Genomic DNA, 23,046 nt, shown 5'->3' on the forward strand with positions numbered 1-23,046 from the left:
ATTGAAGAAGTTGGTAATTTGAATAGAGAGAACCTTCTTGGTCCTGGAATTAAACGCAATAACTATATATTCTGCATTTTTTAATTATCATGCTGTGTTATGTATATTTAGAGAGCTTTTTATTATCATCATTTTTTATATTCATTATTTATATATTGGTATATTTAAAATTGTCTGGGTATCTATAATTTTTTACATTTTTTGAATTTTAGATATTCATGATTTTTTATCAGATTTTTTATCATATTATTAATTTATTGCTATACAATTACATTTTTTAGAATTACTTTTAATGATTATTATTTGTCATTCTGGTAGCTATATATTTATTATATTTGTGGGTCTGCGCATGCCATAGGTTTCTCCAGTGAATTGGGACTTGTAGGTCCACCACTATACTATACACACAAATTAATAACTATATTTATAATATAATAGGACATAATCCCCCTGACATTTAGATGACGAGATTTAAACAATCTCTGACGTTGAAATAATGATATATATGTTCATTCCACTGTGTGAGTATTCAACAATCAGTGGTTGTTTTGTAAAGAAGTAGATGAGAGGGAGTTTCCATGCTTCTTCCATGGAACATTTATGTCCTCCATAGAAGTCAATGTAATTTTAGGCTCCTTTAAAATGTCCGCCGCGCGGACGATCTGCGCATGCGCGAACGGACGACGATGACGTCACGATGACCTAATGCGCATGCGCCGCCCACACTATTTAAGAAATGTCACTGAGAGCAGCCAGCTTCCTTTGATAACGTGCTATCGCACGAAACATGTCAGGAAGTTGCTCTCTGTGACTCGACCACGTGGATACTGCACCTGGCCAGGTGCCAATAGGCTATTTAAAGTGTAAGTGTTACTATATTATATATTTTATACACAATTTAAATAAAGCAGTGTTGCACTATGGAACTTTTTGTGCTTGGGCTCTTTTTTCTTTGAGCCCACCTTTTTAAGAGCCCTTGGGATGATATGCTAACCACTGGCACCCTCTGGGAGATTCCATCTACATCACACACATTTGTGATTTTGAGCTGTGGATCTTGGATGACACCTTGACTGCCGGCTCCCCCTGGTGGATTTGGTTCGCATCACTCGTATATACTGGCTGAATACTAATACTAATATTCCTGGTGGTGTTTAACAACGGATCCGAGCTCTAGATGTCCAACCTTAGATGACCTCATTCCATCAATTATATGCGCGATATTAAGCGCTATCTGGTTAGTGCATTCTACAGCTATATTTACCACCAAAGTCACCATACTATTATCTATTATATCATCACGATTCTTCACCTATCTGTAATATTGTGGAATACCTGTTTCTTCTTTTAAACAAAGACGCTATACTGATATTCATTAAGGACATTGTTGATCCATTTAAGCGCTGCATGGTGTATGATATTTGTGAGCACAGCAGTACCACCTACTATATATACATGCAGTTACATTGCATACACACCATACACAATGTATACATACTGTATTCTCTGCATACATATTATACACACTGCATACACACCTTGCATACTGTATACACATTATACTTAGTTACTGGGATATGCATATACAGTGCACTACATACAAATTATATACATACTTATGTAAACATACACTCCTGTCACCTGTGTCAGCTGCTAGCAGCCCATTTCAGGGCTCCGAATACTAGCAGAAACTGCAGCTCAGGAAAATAGCACTCCTCTACTCCATTTGACAGCCATAGGTCACCCAGACAATTTCTCTCTCATGTTTGCATCTTCTCTGCTATCTCATGAGGCACCTCCTCCAGATCCCTGCAGTAAACCTAAACAGGCATATTTTTAGATGTGTCCGCTCTTTGCTCTTCCCTGTCAGCTGGTAGACATGGAAGATTGGGCTGTGCTGGCTGTTAGACACTGACATATCTCCAATGTGTGCAGTGAGCAAGAGCACAGTGGGCGCCATCGTTCTTGGGGTTAATGTGCCCTGGAAGATATACCACTGGAAATGGGCCCACTTTGCACCTATGTGCTGGCAGATCTGGGTAATGCCTGCACAGCAATGACAGTGGTCTGATGAAGAAAGAAGTACAACCTAATTTTCACAAGCTATTTTCCTGTCACTGGAGTGTGCTATATAATCTGCAAATTAGAGATTACAGTATGTTGACATGGGGTCTAAGAGTCATCTGCAATTGTTGGAAAATCTGTACAAATATGTTTTTGGTGAAGCCAATAAAGTGCTGTGATTCTTTGATGCATAAATGGAGTTTATGGATGACGGGTATCCCTGCATAATGGTAGAGTTGTTGATACATAACAGAAAAATAAGAGAAAAATCTTTTGTTCTACCATACCTGTTGAGGATAAACCAGTATTTATGGACCTGGATGACATGAGAATGGAAACCCTTTGCAACTCCCTGACAGGCCTTGCCTTGCAGCATGCCATCTCTGCTGTCTGTTTGCCAGACGTTGCGGGTATGGACCAAGAATATGAGTAAAGCACATGAGTCGATCCTCACTGATGATTCAGCTTTGAAACTAAAAAAGTCAGAACTCTGTTGCCTTAAACTACTGTTGATGGGTGTGTGGATATCATGTATCTCCGTACATATCCAGAATGAGTCTCCTGTTTGTGCATTTGTGGATGACTCTGGCTAAAATGTTGGTCGGCTAAAAACAGTGCAGAAAAAACTTGCTTTTTGATGGAAAATGTCTCTTTGGTACCTCCCTGAACATCTTTTTAAGGATGTCAAGAGAAAGAGAAAGAAGAGTACTCTTTTGCCCCAGCAAAAGTCTCAGGCTGGAAAACCTCCTACATCTGAAGATCAGCAAAGTTTCTTTTGTTTCTCCCACACCTTTAAGTCCAAGCCCAGTACTTAGCATATTCACCAAGGTGCTAGTCCTCTTCTAGCCTTGCTATGATGACAGTCATCCTCATTGTGGGATACCTGGACAACTGCCCACTGTGGCAACAGTCAGCACTGAGTTTATCAGTCAATATCTAACAAACTGTTCAAACTTTACAGTGGTCAAATTGGATCCTGATTATCCAGAAGTCAGCATTGAAAACAATGTATCCCTTGGAGTATCCAGGTCTCTAGATACCACTCAGTCCAAGGTATTTCTTCCACAAGACAAACTCCTAACTCTGTGCTCCCATGTTCAGACTCTGCAGTCTAGGTGGTGTCCAACTCTCAACTTTTGCATGAAGGTTCTGGGCTTGATGGCAGCTTTCTTTGAGGTGGTTTTGTTTGCCCAATCCCATTCCAGACCATTGAAAAACAACATCCTAACTGAGTGGGACAATAAGGTACAATTTCTGGATTAATTGATTCATCAGACATTCAGGACCAAGTTGCCTCTGGCCGGATGGCTCACAGATTCAGCCCTGGAGTCATGGATATCCTCCCTTCTATCAATCTAGAAGATTCACACAATGGATGCCAGCCTGGCAGGCTGAAGAGGAGTCCTGGACATCCTTTGACACAGCAAATTAGTCACAGGAGAAAGTTCACCTCCTGAACAACATAATGGAGCTCAGAAATATATAGTTATCTCTTCAATGCTGGACTTCGGGATTGCAAGCTCATCTGAACAAGATTTGGTCAGACAATATCACAGCAATGGCGTACATCAAAGATCAGGGAGGAAACAGATGTCTTGTAACTCAAAGAGAAGCTGACCAGATTCTAGATTAGTTGGTACTTTACGTTCTAGCCCTGTCAGCCGTGCACATTCCAGGCATGGAAAATTGGAAGTTTGGACCCAGCAGAATGGTCTCTTTCCTGGAGGGGTTTCAGTACCTTTGTCATGGTGGAGAACACTGGACGTGGACCTACTGCCTTCCGGATGTAACAAGAAACTGAGAAAGTTTGTCTCCAGAACCAGGGATCCTCTAACCATGGCAGTTGAATGCTCTGGTGCAAAAGGAAACAGCAGGGCACCAGATCAGTGTGAATTAAAACAGTAGACATTTATTCAAGAGGCACTTACATGTAAAATACTCCACAGTCAGTATCCTGATTCAGTGCAGTTAGCAAAGATTGCTCTCTCTCCAAAGTTGTGAAGCCAATAATCGCTGTAGGGAGTGAGGAGAGACCCGCTGGGGATGGAGGTACACGGCATCCCTCCGTGCGCTCCAGCCAAATGGCTGGGGTGTCTGACAGGTGTCATGAATGACAAGTGGGCGGGTCGCAATGCTTTTCCGAGGCTCCACCTCCTTTTTTAAGCATTGAATGCTCTGGTGACTGCATGGGATCAGTTTAACTTGATCTACACCTATCCATCGATGAAAATCCTTTCTCTTCTGTTCCATATGATTGAGATAGAGAGCATTCCTGTGATTCTCATTGTGCTGAACTAGCCTAGACAGATGTGGCACTTGGACCCCATCAGACTCCTGGGAAACGCTCCATGGGACACTGCCATATTAGTTCAGTCTTTTGTTGGAAGGATCATTTTACCATCCTGCTTCATGTTTGCTGGCTTTAACAACATGGCCTAAGTCCTAAAGGATACGGACCTATATGATTTAGTGATTACCACCTTCTGAACAGCTAGGAAATCTACCTTTCACAAGGTCTACTATTGCACTTGGAAAGCATACAATCAGCACTTTGAGTAATATCAAAGGCCATATCTTGGCTCTAGTGATTCTTTTTCAAAGACTACTTACTCTCATTCCTTGGTGAAAGCCTTTGTACAGGGTGTTGAGCACAAACATTCCACATGCTTATTTACCTTTGACTCCCATGGGATTTCAACCTGGCTCCATGGTCTTTCAAAACAAAAACACCCTCTGAATCTGTCAAAGATATTATTACCTGTCAACATTCTCCCACAAGGTTGACTTCCTCATTGCCATCACCTCTGCAAGGCAAGATTCTAAGTTATTTAAAAAATGGCCCGCGCTAAGGTCACAAATAGACTAAATAAACTGTACAATCTTTAAAGTGATAACACTCAGCAAAATACAAATACAATATTAATATTCAGTCCCAACATGTGAATAATTGGTGCAACGGTGCTGTATCTTTAACTGTGATACTCTATACTGAAATGACAAGTGCTTCATTGTGTTCACACTGGTGCCCCACACAGATGTAAACTCACCGTCATTTCATGACCATCTATCTCTAGGTAAGTCACACTCACTTTTTGGGACTATCCCAGTTTGCAATCCGGACCTGATGGCCGATATTCCTTTGCCTTATAACTGTGGTTTCTCGTAGTAACCAATAACTTTCCACTAGATCTGCCTCCTCCACAGGCAGTATTTCATATTTTCAGCATAAATCAAAACAAAACCAGACATCCCATAGTGTAAAACTGTATAAATCTTTAATATGGGGTCAAACTTCATTCAGGAAGGTTTTGATCTAGCAATGACTAACAAATTTTTCTGGTATGACGGCTAATACTTTAATCAAATAAAAGGAGTGTCCATGGGGGCTAAGTATGCCCCCAGTGTGGCCAATGCGTTCCTCAATAAATGGGAGGAAGAAGAGATCTATGGAAGGATATGGCCTCACTTATACCTTTACCAGAGGTATATCGATGACATCTTGGAGATATGGGCAGGTAACAAAGACTCACTGGACCAATTTATTTCCCACATTAATGGTAACAAATATGGGATTAAGTTTACTGTTAATATTCAATCCAGATTTTCTTGACCTCACCCTATTCAAACATAATAATACACTAGGGACCAGAACACTTTTCAAAAACACAGATAGGAATGGTTATATACCTGTTAAAAGTTGTCATCACCCTCAGTGGAAAAAGGCCATACCTAAAGGACAGTTTATGAGGATTAAAAGAAATTGCCTGTTACAGGAAGATTATGTTAAACAAACTGATGTCCTCATAGAGAGATTCCAACAAAAATGCTATCCTGTAGATGAATTTAGAATAGTAAGAGAAAAAGTAGGTACCCTGGATAGATCCATTCTACTCCAAGAAAAATGTAGACCATCCACAAATAAAGGAGAACTAGCCTACATCACAGGGTTTAACTAACAGTGCAATGCTGTGGAGCGAAGCTTTAATAAACACTGGCCTATCCTATGTAAGGATCCCACATTAAAAACTATACTCCCCAGAAAACCATCATTCATCTATAGGAGATCACCTGGGTTGAGGACGAAGTTGGTACATAATATTCCAAATCCCCCTAAAAAAACTCTTTTTCATTTTTTCAAGAAGCAGGTTTTTTTTAGATGTGGAAAATGTGAACCATGCAAAACCACTCAAAAAATGCCTAGAAAGATTAAAACGTTTATGTCCCATCAATCTTATAACATCAAACCCTTTATCACTTGTCAGACTAAACATGTAACCTATATGTTGATCTGTACATGTGGCTATCATTATATAGGGAGAACAACCCGTAAATTTACAAAGAGGATCAGTGAAGATATTAGAAATATAAAAAAAGGTTACCCTAAGCACAGTGTATCCAACCATTTCAGATTGGCACACAATAAAGACCCCTCTCAATTATCCTTCCTTGCCATAGATAAAGTAGATAGACATTGGCAAGGATCACACATGACTAGAGAAATTTAAAAAATGAAACCCAATGGATTTATGAACTCCAAACATTAGCGCCAGAAGGGTTAAATGTGGAAATTGATGAAAATTGTTTTCTGATGAATTTCTAAAGAAAGTATACTTACCACTGAATATTGAGGTCTTTTGATGCTTATAAATAAAATTAATTGTATTAAATTTTATAAAAAATATAATTTTTTTCAGTTTATAGATAATTTATATTATTGGGGTATTTTACAATTATTTTGATCGCCATGGACATATATATATGTAACGTAGGCATATAGTGATATTTACAGCAAATATAGTATTTTGTACCTTTAATATATGGGGGTAATTCCCCCCCATAGTGTCATGGTTTAATATGGTAATTATATCCACTATAATGACATTATGGATAGAGTTACATTTAGAATGTTTATATTTTATATTTATTTCAATTTTGGTATTTAATATTAATTATTTTATACAGATTTTTTCTGAGATTAATATACATAATGTTTCATAATAAAATATTCAAAGTTATTTCTGAATGCAGAGACGCAGCAGGGATAATTTTTTAAAATAAATTTAAAAATGTTTTTGAATCTTGCTGTTTATAAATGCACTTACCCTATTTGTGAGCATTAACATGCATTAGGGAACCTTCCCCTTTAAGAACACCTTGCAGTGACCTTTTTCAAAATGATATTATATATATTTATATATATATATATATATATATATATATATATATATATATATATAAAAATAATAAAATTGTTGTTTATGTATGTTTATGATTTATGTAGGCACTGGCTGTATTCAGCAATGTTGCAGTCATTGATAGCAAAAAAAAAAAAAAAGGGCCACAGCTGCAATATAATTGGAAATTCAATTGGTGATTGAAGAGTATAAATACCCTCTTCAATATGGTGGATTTTGTACTTCCGAGGATGATCTATTGGTTGAAACTAGTTGAGGGCTTATGACACAACTTCTGCTGATGTCACTTCCGAGATTTGGAACACATGCTGGAATGCGGTGGCCATCTTAATTTCCATTCATAATATACAAAGCTGAATACATCTAGTGCCAGGAAAGGCACTTTTTTGTGAGTGGCATTTCTATTGTTTGACCCCATATTAAAGTTTTATAGAGTTTTACACTATGGGATGTCAGGTTTTGTTTTGATTTATGCTGAAAATATGAAATACTGCCTTTGGAGGAGAGGAGTTGCCTAACATTGATGCAGATCTAGTGGAAAGTTATTGGTTACTACCAGCAACCACGGTTATAAGGGCAAAGGAATATCGGCCATCAAGCCCGGATTGCATACTGGGACAGTCCCATAAAGCGAGTGTGACTTACCTAGAGATAGGTGGTCATGAAATGACAGTGTGTTTACATCTATGTGGGGCACCAGTGTGAACGCAGTGAAGCACTTGTCATTTCAGTATGGAGTATCACCGTTAAAGATACAGCACCATTGCACCAATTATTCACATGTTGGGACCGAATATTAATATTGTATTTTGCTGAGTGTTATCACTTTAACCACTAGCCTACAGGGCACTTATACCCCCTTCCTGCCCAGGCCAATTTCCAGCCTTCAGCGCTGTCACACTTTGAATGACAATTGCGCGGTCATGCAACACTGTACCCATATGAAATTTTTATCATTTTTTTGAGACAGAGCTTTCTTTTGGTGGTATTTAATCACCTCTGGGATTTTTATTTTTTCTTAAACAAACCAAAAATCACTGAAAATTTTGAAAAAAAAAGTTTTTTTCTTAGTTTTTGTTATACAATTTTGTAAATACATGATTTTTTTATTCTTCACTGATGTGCGCTAATGAGGTTGCAGTGATGGGCACTGATAGGCTACACTGATAGGTGGCACTGATGAGGAGGCACTGGTAGGTTGCACTGATGGGCATTGAAAGGCAGCACTGATACATGACACTGATATATGGCACTGACTGGCACTGTTAGGTGGCACTGATGCACACTGATAGGTGACACTGACTGGCACTGATTGGCATTGATAGGTGGCACTGACTGGCACTGATGGGTGACATTGAAAGGCAGCTCAGATGGGCACTGATATGTGGCATTGATGTGCACTAGTATGCACTGATATGTGGCATTGATGTGGCACTGATGGGAACAGACTGCTGGCACTGATGGACACTGACAGGTGGCACTTCCAGGGCCACACTGATCATCATTGCCCTGAAGATCAGTGTACATGTCCCCTCTGCGAAAAGCCGATTACCGGCTCTCCTCTTGAGCTGTCAGTGTGACAGCTCGAGAGGAGAGAAATGCCGATAACCGGCATTTCCGTGTTTACATGTGATCAGCTGTGATTGGACACAGCTGATCACATGACCGAGCCAACATCTTCGGCTCTTTCCGTGATCCGCTGTGTCCGAGGGACACAGCGCACCGGCAATCGCAGCGCTGCGCGCTCCCTGAGAAAGAATAGGTCACTCTCAGGAGCTCAGTGAATTTAAGCATGGTACCGTGATAGGATGCCACCTGTGCAATAAGTCCATCTGTGAATTTTCAGTGCTACTAAATATTTCACGGTCAGCTGTTAGTGGTATTATAACAAAGTGGAAGCAACTGGGAACAACAGCAATTCAGTCTCAAAGTGGTAGACCACGTAAAATGACAGAATGGGGTCAGCGCATGCTGAAGTGCACAGTGCTCAGAAGTCACCAACTGTCTGCAGAGGAAATAGCTACAGACCTCCAAACATTGTGTGGCCTTCAGATGAGCACAACAGGGTGTAGAGAGCTTCATGGAATGGGTTTCTATGGCCACGCAGCTGCATTCAAGCCTTATATTGCCAAGTGTCGAATGCAGTAGTGTAAAGCACGCCCTATTGAACCCTATGGACTAAGACTGGGATGCCATTAAAGTTCATGTGCGTGTAAAGGCAGGCATTCCAATACTTTGGACAATATAGTGTGTATATGTATGTGTGTGTGTATGTGTATATATATATATATATATAATATTTTTACGGATAAACTTTAAAGTAAAATAGGTATTCATGCTTGAAAATTGCTGATGTAATTATGCAAATTAGCAAGTGCAGTTCATGTTGTTTGGATGCTACAACCACAAGTCTAGATGCACAGTAATTACCTTCTGTGGTGAGGCTCATGGACACCGTTGGAGTTGACAAAGTGTCATTTGTTCTTGGAGGTTTGGAGGTATCAGCCACAGTGTAGGAATTGGTGTACTCATCACAGGATAAGTTTTGGGACTTTAAATTAGTTGAACAAAAAAAAAGTAGTAATATATTAGATTGTAATTATAATGCAACATTCTCTTGTACTTTTTTCCTTTTACTTATTCTTATAATATTCTATTTTTATACTTATTTTTTGTGTTGGTATACTAATATTGTATATGGTTTTTTTTATTCATAATTATACAGTGATGAATCTACCACTCACTTCTTGATCACATTCATAAGTTAGCCAGTCCTGCCGGTGTCGATCAAAGCCACTGGAGCACCTGAAGATATAAACACATGTCAGTTAGATATTGTGACAAATAAAATGAGGTTGCCTTTGTCTCTGTAGGGCAGCTATGTTCCTACATACAGTTGGGCCATGGGGAATGAACAGAGCCATCCTCTAACCAGGAAGTCAGATCAAGGCAGTATTTAAGTACTCTGGAGATTTGAAGGAGGTGGATGAAATCAATAGAAGGTACTTGTTTGAGTGAAGAATACATATTTGAACAGATTTTTATTATAAACTAGAGTTTAGTATCACTTTGTGCACCTAACTCTCCAAAAGTGCAATAACTGGGAAGCTACTCAGATATAATGCAGCATTATGCTAAGCCTATTAGCTACACTAACAAAAAATATATATAAGCTAAAAATTATATATATATATTCTTATATCACCATGCTAAATGTGAGATAATGTACATCAATAACATAATATAACTCAAGCCGTGACTGGAGCTGCTATTTTAAATAAATATAAATTAAAGAAACTTAAATAAGTGTAAAACCACCATAAGCTGTGCTCACTAATGAAATGCAATCCTCAAATAAGTGTGAAATATAAAACAATAAAATTCATATATAAATAATACATTTAGCAAACAATAAAAAATAAATAACACTTCCACCAAAATAGTGCAAAAAGTGAAAACAAATCAGTTCATATCATAAAGTAAAGTCCAAATCTTTCTTTCAAGAAATATCCACATCTCTGATGTACTCAACACCACATCAAAGTGCAAACGCACCAGATGCAGGTGATTAATCAGCATTGAATCAGACACCAATAGATGTGGAGATTAATTAAACCAGATCGGCTCAGATGTAATAATTGTCACTCGTCAAATGGTTAATCCAGCTCAGACTCCATCAAGGTAAGTATTATTCAAATTCTATATGTGGGTAAATAAAGAACACTCGCCATTGCATAATGCCGTTTAAAAATTTATTGCCAACAGATACCCCCCCCCTTAGTCTAAAACTCACATTGTATAAAAGTACAAAAAGCATTCAGTAATAGGTGTAGCTGCAGTGAAACAGCTAGCTGATTTAGTGTGGGTCTCACCACCCGCTCTGTAGATTACAAGACTTGTAATAGCGGTCAAATGCTCCAGCCACGTGGTCGCGGCGTACATTGTGACGTCACTGCTGATCACGCGTTTTGTCATACGACTTCCTCTGAGGGTGTGATCACCATGACCTTCAGTCTTATATAAAGCCACTCCCAATACCATAGGTAAACCAATTAATCTTCTACTGCCATCTTGTGATAGAATATATGATGGCATATACTCAATAAGTCCTATCTACATGGACAAATACTAGAAGATAAGCGTATTAAGCTCAATAATGCCATCATGTGGACAGACAACAAAGTGGTTGTCTTATAACCCAAAATACATCACAAAGAGGGACACCATCATAAATACATCATAATATATTCAACTATAGACAAAAAATCATATACATATAAAAAAATAATTTCAATATAAATAAATGAAAAAAAATAATCACTGATAAAAAAAATTTAAATCTAATTCTACATTTAAACCATTGGGAGTCAGAGCATCAGTGAGGTAAATCTACCTCGTTTCACACTTTGAGAGTTCTCTGACTCTGTTGGACCCTCGCCACATCCGGGGAATAGTGTCCATTCCCCAAAATTTGATACAGGAAGGATCTCGATTATGATGTTTTCTAAAGTGCATAGATACATTATATTTATAACTTTTCAATATATTATTCAGATGTTCCTGGATCCTAATCCTTAGATGTCTTTTGGTGTGGCCTATATAAATCAGGCCACAAGGGCATTCCAGAGCATAAACTACATGTGGTTTCACATGTGATAAAGGTAGATATATCAAATCCCTTTCCATTGGACCTAGATGAAAATTTAGTAAGTCCCTTATACCTATTCATTACTGTCCTGCAAGCTGAACATTTTCTACACAAGTAAAAACCTTTTTTATCCCAAAACATTTCAAGTTTTTTGGAAGGATCCAAAATCTTTTTACCACTATATCCCCAAATGTAGGGGCTTTTCTATAGATAAATGTGGGTTTATCAGGTATCAAAGGTCCAAGTAATCTATCTATTTTTAATATGTGCCAATGCCTACTAAATATGTTTCTACTTCTTGTATAGCAGAATCTGTTTATGACCATGGTTGAAGACATAACAGTCTTCCCATTCCGCCATAAACAGATTGGCTATACTCGACGCAAAACGTGCGCGCATAGCTACTCCTCTTTTTTGAAAGAAGAATTCTCTGTGGTACCAAAAGTATTTATGAGAGAGACAAAACTCCAAAAAGCTATTCAGAAATCTCTTTTGAGTGTACGGGATGTCCTCTCTCCTACTTAAAGCCCAATTAAGGGCTAACGTTGCATCTTCATGTTGAATGATAGTATATAACGAGGAGACATCAGCTGTCACCAAAAACACTTCAGGGTAATCAGCTAACTTAATCTTCTCTAGATAATCTAATAAATGTTTAGTATCACACAGATAAGCTTTAGTAGAGCAAATACTAGTTTGTAAAAACACGTCAAGGTATTGTCCCAGTCTAGCTGAAACTGAGCCAATACCATTGACTATTGGTCTCGCAGGTGGGTTACAATGATCCTTATGAATTTTAGGTAAAGTGTAAATAATCAATATCCTACTAGAGCTTGGAAATAAATAATTTCTCTCTTTTTTATTTAGGACCCGAGTTTGATATCCAGAGTTGATCAATAACTTTAATTTTTCTCTATAGCTAATAGTAGGATCTTTATAAAGTTTAACATATGTGGCTGAATCAGACAGCATCTCTAATAACTGATTATGGTAAAAAGGTTTATTTAGAACTACCCCCCTCCCTTATCTGCTGGACCTATGATGATATCTTTAAGTTTCATTAAAGATTCTATCACTTCTTGTATATATCTCGGATTAACACTCTTTTTAAGTGCCATGGATGCTAAATCCCTTAAAACTAAATTCTTAAAGACATCTATGTGTTGATTGGATGGGATGGTAGGATTGAAAAGAGATCTGTTCTTTAGACCACTATTCACACCATCCCACTGAATCTCTACACTAGATTGTTTATTGATGCCTACTCCCAAAAAATATTTTTTCAGAAATCACGGTTTTGGTGGATATTTCTTGAAAGAAAGATTTGGACTGTATGATTTTTTTCACTTTTTGCACTATTTTGGTGGAAGTGTTGTTTATTGTTTATTTGCTAAATGTATTATTTATATTTATGTATGAATTGTATTGTTTTATATTTCACACTTATTTGAGGATTGCATTTTATTAGTGAGCGCTGTTTATGGTGGTTTTACACTTACATTAGCTACACTAATTATAAAATGCTACCACTTTTTTAACTCTTTAAATAGCTATTGGAAGCTTTCATTAAAAACTTTTTATTTAAAAAAAATAAAACAGCCTCCAAATTGATGCTTATTGTTCAGTTAGACAGATACTGTACATCTTCTAAATAACTGCTTGGACAACATCAAAGATTCAGTAGTCAACAGGTATATGTGGCTTCCAAGCTGCTGGTTGGGATCAGGGATTTAGAATAGTTTGATATACACAAGCCATACATGCTTACCTTTGTAGTACATGACACCAGCTGCAGTTGAAAGAAGGAACAGAGTTCACACATTGCTCACAAGTGGACTGCTGTACGCATGCTGAAAAGAAGAATAGGACACTTACTATTGTCATCAGCCAGCACTCCCTACTAGGGCAAAGCAGCAATGCATTGTATATGCTTCCCTTTGCCTCCTTCCACTTCAATCACCATTGGGAACAAGGAGGACAGGTCTTGTGTACTCTCTAATTTGCTGTGTTTGGAGCCCATTCAGGGCCCAGGACTCCCTCCTCGCTCCCCCAAGCCCATCTGACTGATCGCTAAGCATCAGTGCAGTCATATGTGAGAAAGAGGAATGAATAAGTGGCTCTCTGTAGAAAAATGTAGATTGTCACTTTTCTTCCAAAAAGAGCAGCGGGGGGAATGAAGAGAAGGTCAGGATAATTAGCAGTGAGGATCAGAATTAAGTTACCTTTTTCCATTTCCTTGCACGTTTATAACAAAAACTTAAATAGAGAAAAGTGATGGACTTTAATAAAACATTAAAATCATATTGATAGTTATAGGTAACACACATCAAACACACAATATTTCTCTTCCCAGTCATGCCCATCTGGCAGGAAACCACTTCTAATGCTATACATTAACAGCCACTAATAGCTAGTCAATAAGGATGAGTGAAATTGGGTTGGTTCGAGGCAAGTTCAGTAAGCACTACAGAAGTTTGGGTGCCAAATCCCAACCCCATTGAAATCAAGGGATGCCGAAAGATGAAAAAAAAGAGTAGCCATTTTGTAGGCTTATAAGCAAGTGATTATCAAACAAATAGCTTGGTGGGTTAGGCACTGCCCTGGGAATTGTGCCAAGGAAAAAAGAACATCTGTTTGGTGGGGAGCAGCATTTTAATAACATTTAACTTTTTCCTGTCCGCCCATAGACTATAGATGGCAAAGGGGAAGCTTTGCTGATGCGGGCTAACGTACCTGTACATCAGCGGCTCCTACGCAGCTCACAGAGCGAGCATCTGGAAGCCCAGTGATCAGTATATCGCCTGAACACAGCGGATCATATTACCGATGTGTCTGGGCAATCACATGGTGTTTTGTGTCCAATCAGAGCAATCACATAGTAAACATAGCAAAGTGAAACTAAAGATAGCTTCTCTCTGCTCTCACTGTGACAGTAGAGAGAAGTGATCCTGTAGCCTGTTAGTGTACAGCAGCCTATCAGGCTACTTGTACACTTACAGACTGCAGTGCAAGCCACTCCGGTGTCCCTGGTCACTGCCCCTGTGTCCCTGATCACTGCCCCAGTGTAGGGACAATAAACAATGCAACCAGCCCTGTCCCCTGTCCTAGTGTATATAAAAATACCACCATATAACATACCAATGTCCTGATCACCACCATATGCCATACCAACACCTTGATCACCGCCATACTAGCACCTGATCTACACCATACCAGCACTCTGATCACCACCATATCCCATACCAGCATCCTGATTTCCACCATACCTCATACAAGCATCTTGATCACCCCATACCAGTGTCCTGATCACCACCATACCCCATACCAGCGTTCTGATCATCACCATACCTCATACCAGTGTCCTGATCACCATCATACCCCATTCCAGTATCCTGATTACCACCATACCAGTATCCTGATTACCGCCATACCCCATACCAGCACCCTGATCACTGCCATACCCCATACCAGGGTTCAGATCATCCCATATGCCATAGCAGCGTGCTGATCACCGCCATACCCCATACCAGCTTCCTGATCACCCTCATACCTCATACCAGTGTCCTAATCTCTGCCATACCCCATATCAGCATCCTAATCACTGCCATATGTCATACCAGTGTCCTGCATTTTAGGGTCTCAACTGCTCAATTTTCAGATATACACTATATTGCCAAAAGTATTGTAACAACCCTCCAAATCATTGGATTCAGTTATTCCAATCACCTCCATGGACAGAGGTGTATAAAATCAAGCACCTAAGCATGCAGACTACTTCTACAAACATTTGTGAAAGACTGGATCACTCTCAGGAGCTCAATGAATTCAAGCACGGTACCAGGATAGGTAGCCACCTGTGCAATAAGTCCATCTGTGAAATTTCCTTGCTACTAAATATTCCATGGTCAACTGTTAGTGGTATTATAACAAAGTGGAAGCAGCCTAATCTGTCAGGACATGGAGAAGTTTTGATCTCTCGGGTAGAGGACATAATCAGAGAGGCAAACTCTAGGGAACGCCATGTTCTCTAGAGGCAGGTTAAAGCTTTGTAGGAGAAGGCTATTGATATAGGAAACCTCCTCAGGCATAACAACTTGCAGATCCTGGGCCTTGCAGAGAAGGGTTCCCAGCCTATTGAATTTGCTGAGAAGTTCCTAACCATGGTACTGGGCTTCGAAGACCTCCTCACCCTCCAGAACAGTTTAACAAGTTTTCACTTTTTGAGTCTTCCAATTGCACCATGAGGGATTACTTGGTCTCTTGTCTGGCTCCTTCCACCGGACACTGTTTTTGCCGTGACTAGTTTTGTTTAGGGTCAAGGCCCCTGCTCTGCTGGCCTCTTGGTTCTGAGTCAGGCTGAGCATGGTCAGGGTAAGCACAGTTGCATTTGGGATATATTGTTTGCATGTTTTTTCTGTTCTTGTGTGTTGGCTCACACTATTTTTGCTGTCCCTTGATTCAACCCTTCCCTCCAAATTTTCGCCATGGCATTGCTAAGGTTTTAAACAGTTAAGATTCTAACATGGAATGTCTGTGGGTTGAACTCCAAATTTAAGAGAGCACGCCTGTTTCAATATCTAAAACCACATACCCCCATATCATTTTACTACAAGAGACGCACCTAATGGGCAGTAAACTCCTAGCGTTAAAAAAAACCCTTTAATCCGAGAATGTTTTCATACTACTTATTCTACATTCTTTAGAGGGGTCTCAGTTCTTATTAGTAAGTCGCTCCCCTGTACAGTGGAAGCAGTGCATATGGACCCTCAGGGAAAATATATAATTGTGGTGTTGATGCTATGGCACCAGCACTATGTTATAGCTGTGTTGTATGTTCCCCCTCCTTTCTCGGACTCCCTCCTATATACTGTGCTGGAGAAAGTAACCATATTCCCCTGCTAAACTGTTAATAATGGGTGACTTTAATGCTATTTTATCCCCAGATTTAGATAGACCTATGCCCGGACAGCCTGCTTCAGGCTACCTGGTGTCCAAGGCACCATCAGCAGACCTTTTATGGAAATTTGGAGATGGCGGCATCTCTCCTCTAGAGCCTATTCACATTTCTCTACATCACCCCGGGTGTCATCCCACAGACTTGGCCTTTTCCAACCCCATGCTGCTGGTGAAAATCCAGGATGCATGCCAGGTATCTCCCTAATGGTCTTTTCAACCACTTGTCCATGGAGTTAACCTTACAGGGTTGATGCTACATATTAGTTCCTTGTGGCACCTACCAGACCAATGGGTCTCACACCCTGACATTTCTGATAAGCTGCCCTCCCCTTTAAGGCATACACGGGGGTGCAATATGTTTCAGCCATTGACGCAGTCCACAATGAGCAGGCTTCTTGCACCTAAGCTCTCCAGGATGGAACTCGATTTGCTGTTCAGGCTGATGAAAATGCTACAGCTGCCACATGATTTTGATGTCCTCATATCCACCAGGCAAGAACTCCATCTACAGGTGTCTTAGGTCATGAGGCTTGATCTTAATAAGTGTAAACAAACCTTTTTTGAGCAAGGGGATGGAAACTGGAAGTTTTTAGCCATGTTATCTCAGCATGACATGCCCCTCACTATCATCCCTGAGATCAAAGCTGAAGATGGGTCGGTAATCACCTCCTCAGAAGGCATTCTGCAGGAGCTCAGGAAGTACTATAGCCACCTATATTCTTCCTCCTTGCCTTTTAGATTCTTACCCTTCCTGCATGTATCCTCTTCTCAATTCAGTAGGCTTGGGCTGGCTTTCAGATAAGGAAGAAGAATTTTTGGTACACCCCATTACAACTGAGGAGGTCTTTGCCATCATTAACTCCTTCTGTCATTAACTCCTTAATTCAGGGGGTTGAACATAAATATCAAGTTCAAATTTTAGGAACTGCAACCATTTTTATACACAGTACCCTACATTTTTAGGGGCTCAAATGTAATTGGACAAATGAATATCATAAATAAAATGTTCATTTTTAATATTTTGTTGAGAATCCTTTACTGGCAATGACTGCCTGAAGTCTGGAACCCATGGAAATTACCAAAGACTGCGTTTCCTCCTTTCTGATGCTTTGCCAGGCTCTAACTGCAGCTGTCTTTGGTTGTTCTTTGTGGGTCTTTCTGCCTTTAGTTTTGCCTTCAGCAAGTGAAATGCATGCTCAATTGGGTTGAGATCAGGTGATTGACTCAGCCATTGCAGAATATTCTATATCAAAATTGCAGCACTAAAAACACAAATGGCAATATATCTGACATAAAATGCAATGTAAAGTGACAAGTGATATTTAAAGCGCTGAATATGAGCGCAATAAAGTGACAGTAGTGCATCTTAAAATAGACGAGTAACAGTGACATAAACGCACATCATAAAGGTATAGCAGTTCACGATGAACTTTTCCTTATAGGTGCTTATAACATCCAGTGTATGGGGATATTGGTCGCTTCTCACTGGAATTGCATAAATAAGGTGCTCGTGACTTCTGTGGATAAGAAAAAGAGGTGTGCTAGCACTCACCAGACGCACAATCAAATTGCGCATGTAAATGACATTCAGAAGGGCACTAGTGGTCATCTAGGAACCGGTAGGGATAAGGCACTTCTCAGGTACTCAGTACACCCTGGAAACGGACTCCAGATCTCTCAGTGGGACCCTCACAGCACACTGGGACAGCTCCTTGGTAAAACCTACACCCGACTTCATAGCAGGTCAGCAACACTGGATATCCACCTTTAAGCAGCTTCCGGAATAAGCCACCAATAAAAGCTAAGATGGTGTAGTATATTTTATTAAGCCAATGGTATAGCAGCTTAAAATATTATTGCAGCTGTTATCAGATATTTGCAGTAAATACAGCTGCTTAGTCCAGTATATGTAAAGAATATATGCAGAGTTGCAAAATTATATCAGCAATGCAATAGATTTATGCTGGAAATAGCAGAGATTCCACTAGAAAAAAAAACCTAGTGAACCTGGCAGCATGTGATGTCAGCGCAGCAAGCTCCTCTCTGACTCGTTTCGTGCACCAGCACATTTCTAGTGGAATTGTTTATGATGTGCGTTTATGTCATTGTTACTCGTCTATTTTAAGACGACGCACTACTGTCACTTTATTGCGCTCATATTCAGCGCTTTTAATATCACTTGTCACTTTACATTGCATTTTAAGTCAGATATGTTGTCATTTATTTGTGTTTTTAGCGCTGCAATTTTGATATCAATGATTTAGAGGTTTTTTCCTTTTGCAAGCTGCTTTTATTTATTTATTTTGTCTAAACAGCGCTCGCTTGATTATCATTTTAGATTGCAGAATTTTCCACTTCTTTTCATTCAAAAGCTCCTGGGTTGCTGTTGCAGTGTGTTTTGGATCATTGTCCATCTGTACTGTGGAGTGCCGTCCATTCCACTTTGCTGCATTTGGCTGAAAGTGGGCTGACAGTATATCTCTAAACATTGCAGAATTCATCCGGCTGCTTCTGTCTTCTGTCACATCATCAATAAACATCAATGACCCAGTGCCACTGGAATCCATGCATGCCCATGCCATCACACTGCCTCCACCATATTTTACAGATGACATTGTGCGCTTTGGATCATGAGCTGTTCCAAGCCTTCTCCACACTTTTTTTTCTTCCCGTCATTCTGGTACAGATTCATCTTAGTTTCAGCCGTCCAAAGAATGCTTTTCCAGAACTGGTCTGGCTTTTTTAGATGTTTTTTGGTAAAGTCTAACCTAGCTTTTCTATTCTTCAGGCATATGAATGGATTTCACCTTGTGATGGACCCTCTGTATTTGCTCTCCTGGAGTCTTCTCTTGATTGTAGACATTGACTGATATGCCCACCTCCTGGATAGTGTCCTTCACTTGTCTTGATGTTGTGAAAGGGTTTTTCTTTACCATAGAGAGAATTCTGCGATCTGAATTCGAGAATTCTGAAGACCACTGTTGTCTTCAGTGGACGTCCATGCCTTTTTATGTTGCTGAGCTCACCAGTGCGTTTTTCTTTCCTCAGAATGTACCAAACTGTTGATTTGGCCACTCCTAATGTTGCTGCTATCTCTCTGATGGATTTTTTTTTTCATATTGAAGCCTTACAATGGCCTGTTTCACTTGCATGAAAAGCTTCTTTGAACGCATATAGGTTCACAGCAATAGATTCCAAATGTAAATATCACACTTAGAATCAACTCCAGACCTTTTAGCTGCATAACTGATGACGAAATAACGAAGGAGTAGCCTACACCTGGCCATGAAACAGCTTTTGATTCAATTGTCCAGTTACTTTTGGTCCCTTGAAAAAGGGGATGAGCTGTAATTCCTAAACCCTTCCTCCAATTTGGATGTACGTACCCACAAATTAAACCTGAGTGTGGGCACTTTCAGCCCATATCCATTATATAACTATAGCTTGAATATGTTTTGGTAAATACCAGAAAAAAACTAAAATTGTGCCTGTGTCCAAATATATATGGACCTAACTGTATGTAGACTCTTCACCGGTATACATGTCTCTCACTTTAACCAGGGTACCAGAGTAGTGGCCTCCCTTGATATCGAAAAAGCCTTCAATACAGTAGAGTGGTTATACTTATGGGAGGTTCTCGGGAGAATGGGTTTTCCTCTCTGCTTTATAAAATGGCTACGTACATTCTACAAGCACCCCACTGCATTCATCAAACTGGGAGGTTGCTTATCTCGGCTGTTTGTGCTATACAGAGGAACTCAGCAGGGCTGCCCACTGCGCTTTTTGCCATCGCCATGGAATCTGTGGTGAAGGGCCCTCACATCTCCCCCAAAATCAAGTGCCTTAAAATTTGTCTGGCTTTGGTGGCGACCGGAGCAGCCGCATAGTTCGGAGCTCCGGCGCCAGCATTCTAATCCGCTGCCATCCGTGCAGCTGGGGACTCCAGCGGGGCTGCAGAGGCTCTGGGCAGCATCCCCTGTGTCTGGGTGTCGGGCTCCGGGCAATATTGCCTCCGTCCGTTGTGGAGGATATCCGCGGCCGCCTGATCCGGGCTCCGTCGCCTCGGACCTTCATCCGCAGTTATTCAGGCGGCGGTAGATCATCGGAGGGCATTGGAGGCGCCCTCTACATCCCCTAGATCAGATAGGAGGAGTGCCGTGGTATATTGCCGCCCCCCGTTGCGGCGGACGTTTGCGGCCTAGTGCGGCCTACTCTGTCCTAGATCTCATCCCAAATGGGCCGCAGTGAGTACAGGAGGCAGGGGGGCAGACGGTTACTGGCCATCGGGTCCCCCTCATTGTCCCAGGAGCTACCTCCCTCTGTAGTCTCGGCCTCCGCTGTGCTTGGATACCTGCTGAGGCCTATATACCACCTCCCGGAGGGGTGCTGGGGCTCCCTTTGTCTGGCCTAGATGACCTTGGGATCACTATCAGGGGACGTTTGTTCTGCACGGGCCCTTGTCCCTCTCAGGCCCGAGGGTGGGAGCTGGAGCTGACATCTAATCTTTGAGTTTTATCACTAATGTCTACCACGGCCTATGTCTATTCTACACCTTCACGGTTACTAATTATTTTTACAATATAAAGTTTCTGCGGATAAGCCTGACAGCCTCTATGTAACTATAACCCTAAACCTGTTTTGGGCGTTATAGGTCTCCTGGGGTTATTTTCTTCCTTGGCTATCCAATTTTCAGTTGATCACCCCCAGGGGACTTCCTGTATGCCGTCCACCAAGAAAAAAGGGGACAAGCTCAAAAGTCCCTTACAACATACCTACTTAAAACACACGAGATTTGCAGCACGTCTCCAGAACGAACATCCCCGTCTGAGCCTACGCAGGATACCACAGCTCACCCATTAGCTCTGATCAGTGAATGTACACAGCAACTCACAAAGGGGGACTTGGAATCTTGTTTGGAAACTATGTATACTAAACTAGCAGCTAAATTCCAATCAGAACTTCATAAGAGCACTAACGTCCTATCCCAGAAAATAGCCTCATTGGGCTCCAGGACCAACCGCTTGGAAACCAAACATGATGAACTCAGCTTGGCTTATAGTGAACTGTCCAGAGATCACGACCAATTACAGACGGCCTTTTCACAATTACAGGCACAGGTGGAGGATCTTGATAATCGCAATCGCAGAAATAACTTGCGAGTCATGGGTATCCTGGAGTCTGTGTCTGACCTTTCACAAGCTATAACCAAATTATTCCAATCACTCCTTCCGGATCGCAACCCTGGGTCCTTCGCTTATGAGCGTATCCATAGAGCCCTACGCCCTAAACCTCCTAATGATAAACCACCTAGGGACATTCTATGTATGAAGGATTTCCTGACCAAAGAAGACATACTTAGAGCTGCTCGTAATACCCCAACGATCACCTTCGAAGGTTCAGTTTTACAAATTTGTCCAGATGTCTCACCAGCTGGAAAAACGTAGAAAAATTTGAGAAATTACAGCTGCCCTTTTCTCGGCTCGGATCCGCTATAAATGGGGCTTCCCCTTTTAAGTTGATAGTCCCACATAATGGCAGCACATACAGTTGCAAGAAAAAGTATGTGAACCCCTTGGGATTACGTGGAGTTTTGCATGAATTGGGCATAAAATGTGCTCTGAACGTCATCTAAGTCACAACAATAAAAGAACACAGTCTGCTGAACATAATACTACACAAACATTAGATGTTGCCATGGTTTAATTGCACATAACATGTAAAAATTCACAGTGCAGGGAGGAAAAAGTATGTGAGGCCCTAGCTTAATGACTTCTCCCAGAGCTAATTGGAGCCAGGAGTGAACCAACCTTGACTCCAATCAGTGTGATGATATTGGGTGTGTTGCTGACAGCTGTCCTGCCCTTAAAAAACACACACCTGTTTTGGGTTTACTGGTTTCAAGAAGCACTGTCTGATGTGAACCATGCCTCGCAGAAAAGAGCTCTCAGAAGACCTACGATCAAGAATTGTTGACTTGCATGAAGCTGGAAAGGGTTACAAAAGTATCTCCAAAAGCCTTGATGTTCATGTGTCCACGGTAAGACAGACTGTCTACAAATGGAGAAAGTTTAGCACTGTTGCTACTCTCCCTAGGCATGGTCGTCCTGTAAAAATGACTGCAAGAGCACAGTGCAGAATGCTGCATGAGGTAAAGAAGAATCCTAGAGTGTCAGCTAAAGACCT

The 23,046-nt window shown here is 40.5% G+C and overlaps 1 protein-coding gene across 2 annotated transcripts in view; it reads right to left on the reverse strand.

The window, feature by feature from the left end:
- PLXDC1 (plexin domain containing 1) overlaps positions 1-23,046 on the reverse strand; it is a 424,334-nt gene that overhangs the window by 26,484 nt on the left and 374,804 nt on the right. For both annotated transcript variants that reach the window (XM_089657330.1, XM_089657329.1), the window contains exons 9-11: positions 13,676-13,757; positions 10,004-10,064; positions 9,690-9,810 (exon numbers count right to left, since the gene is read on the reverse strand). In XM_089657330.1, the coding sequence (XP_089513456.1) occupies positions 9,690-9,810; positions 10,004-10,064; positions 13,676-13,757 (264 nt within the window). The remainder of the gene's footprint in view (positions 1-9,689; positions 9,811-10,003; positions 10,065-13,675; positions 13,758-23,046) is intronic.

The sequence above is a fragment of the Staurois parvus genome, unplaced genomic scaffold (assembly GCF_062004578.1).
Source record: "Staurois parvus isolate SC_StPar_1 unplaced genomic scaffold, SC_StPar_1.0 ptg000983l, whole genome shotgun sequence".
Taxonomy (NCBI): domain Eukaryota; kingdom Metazoa; phylum Chordata; class Amphibia; order Anura; family Ranidae; genus Staurois; species Staurois parvus.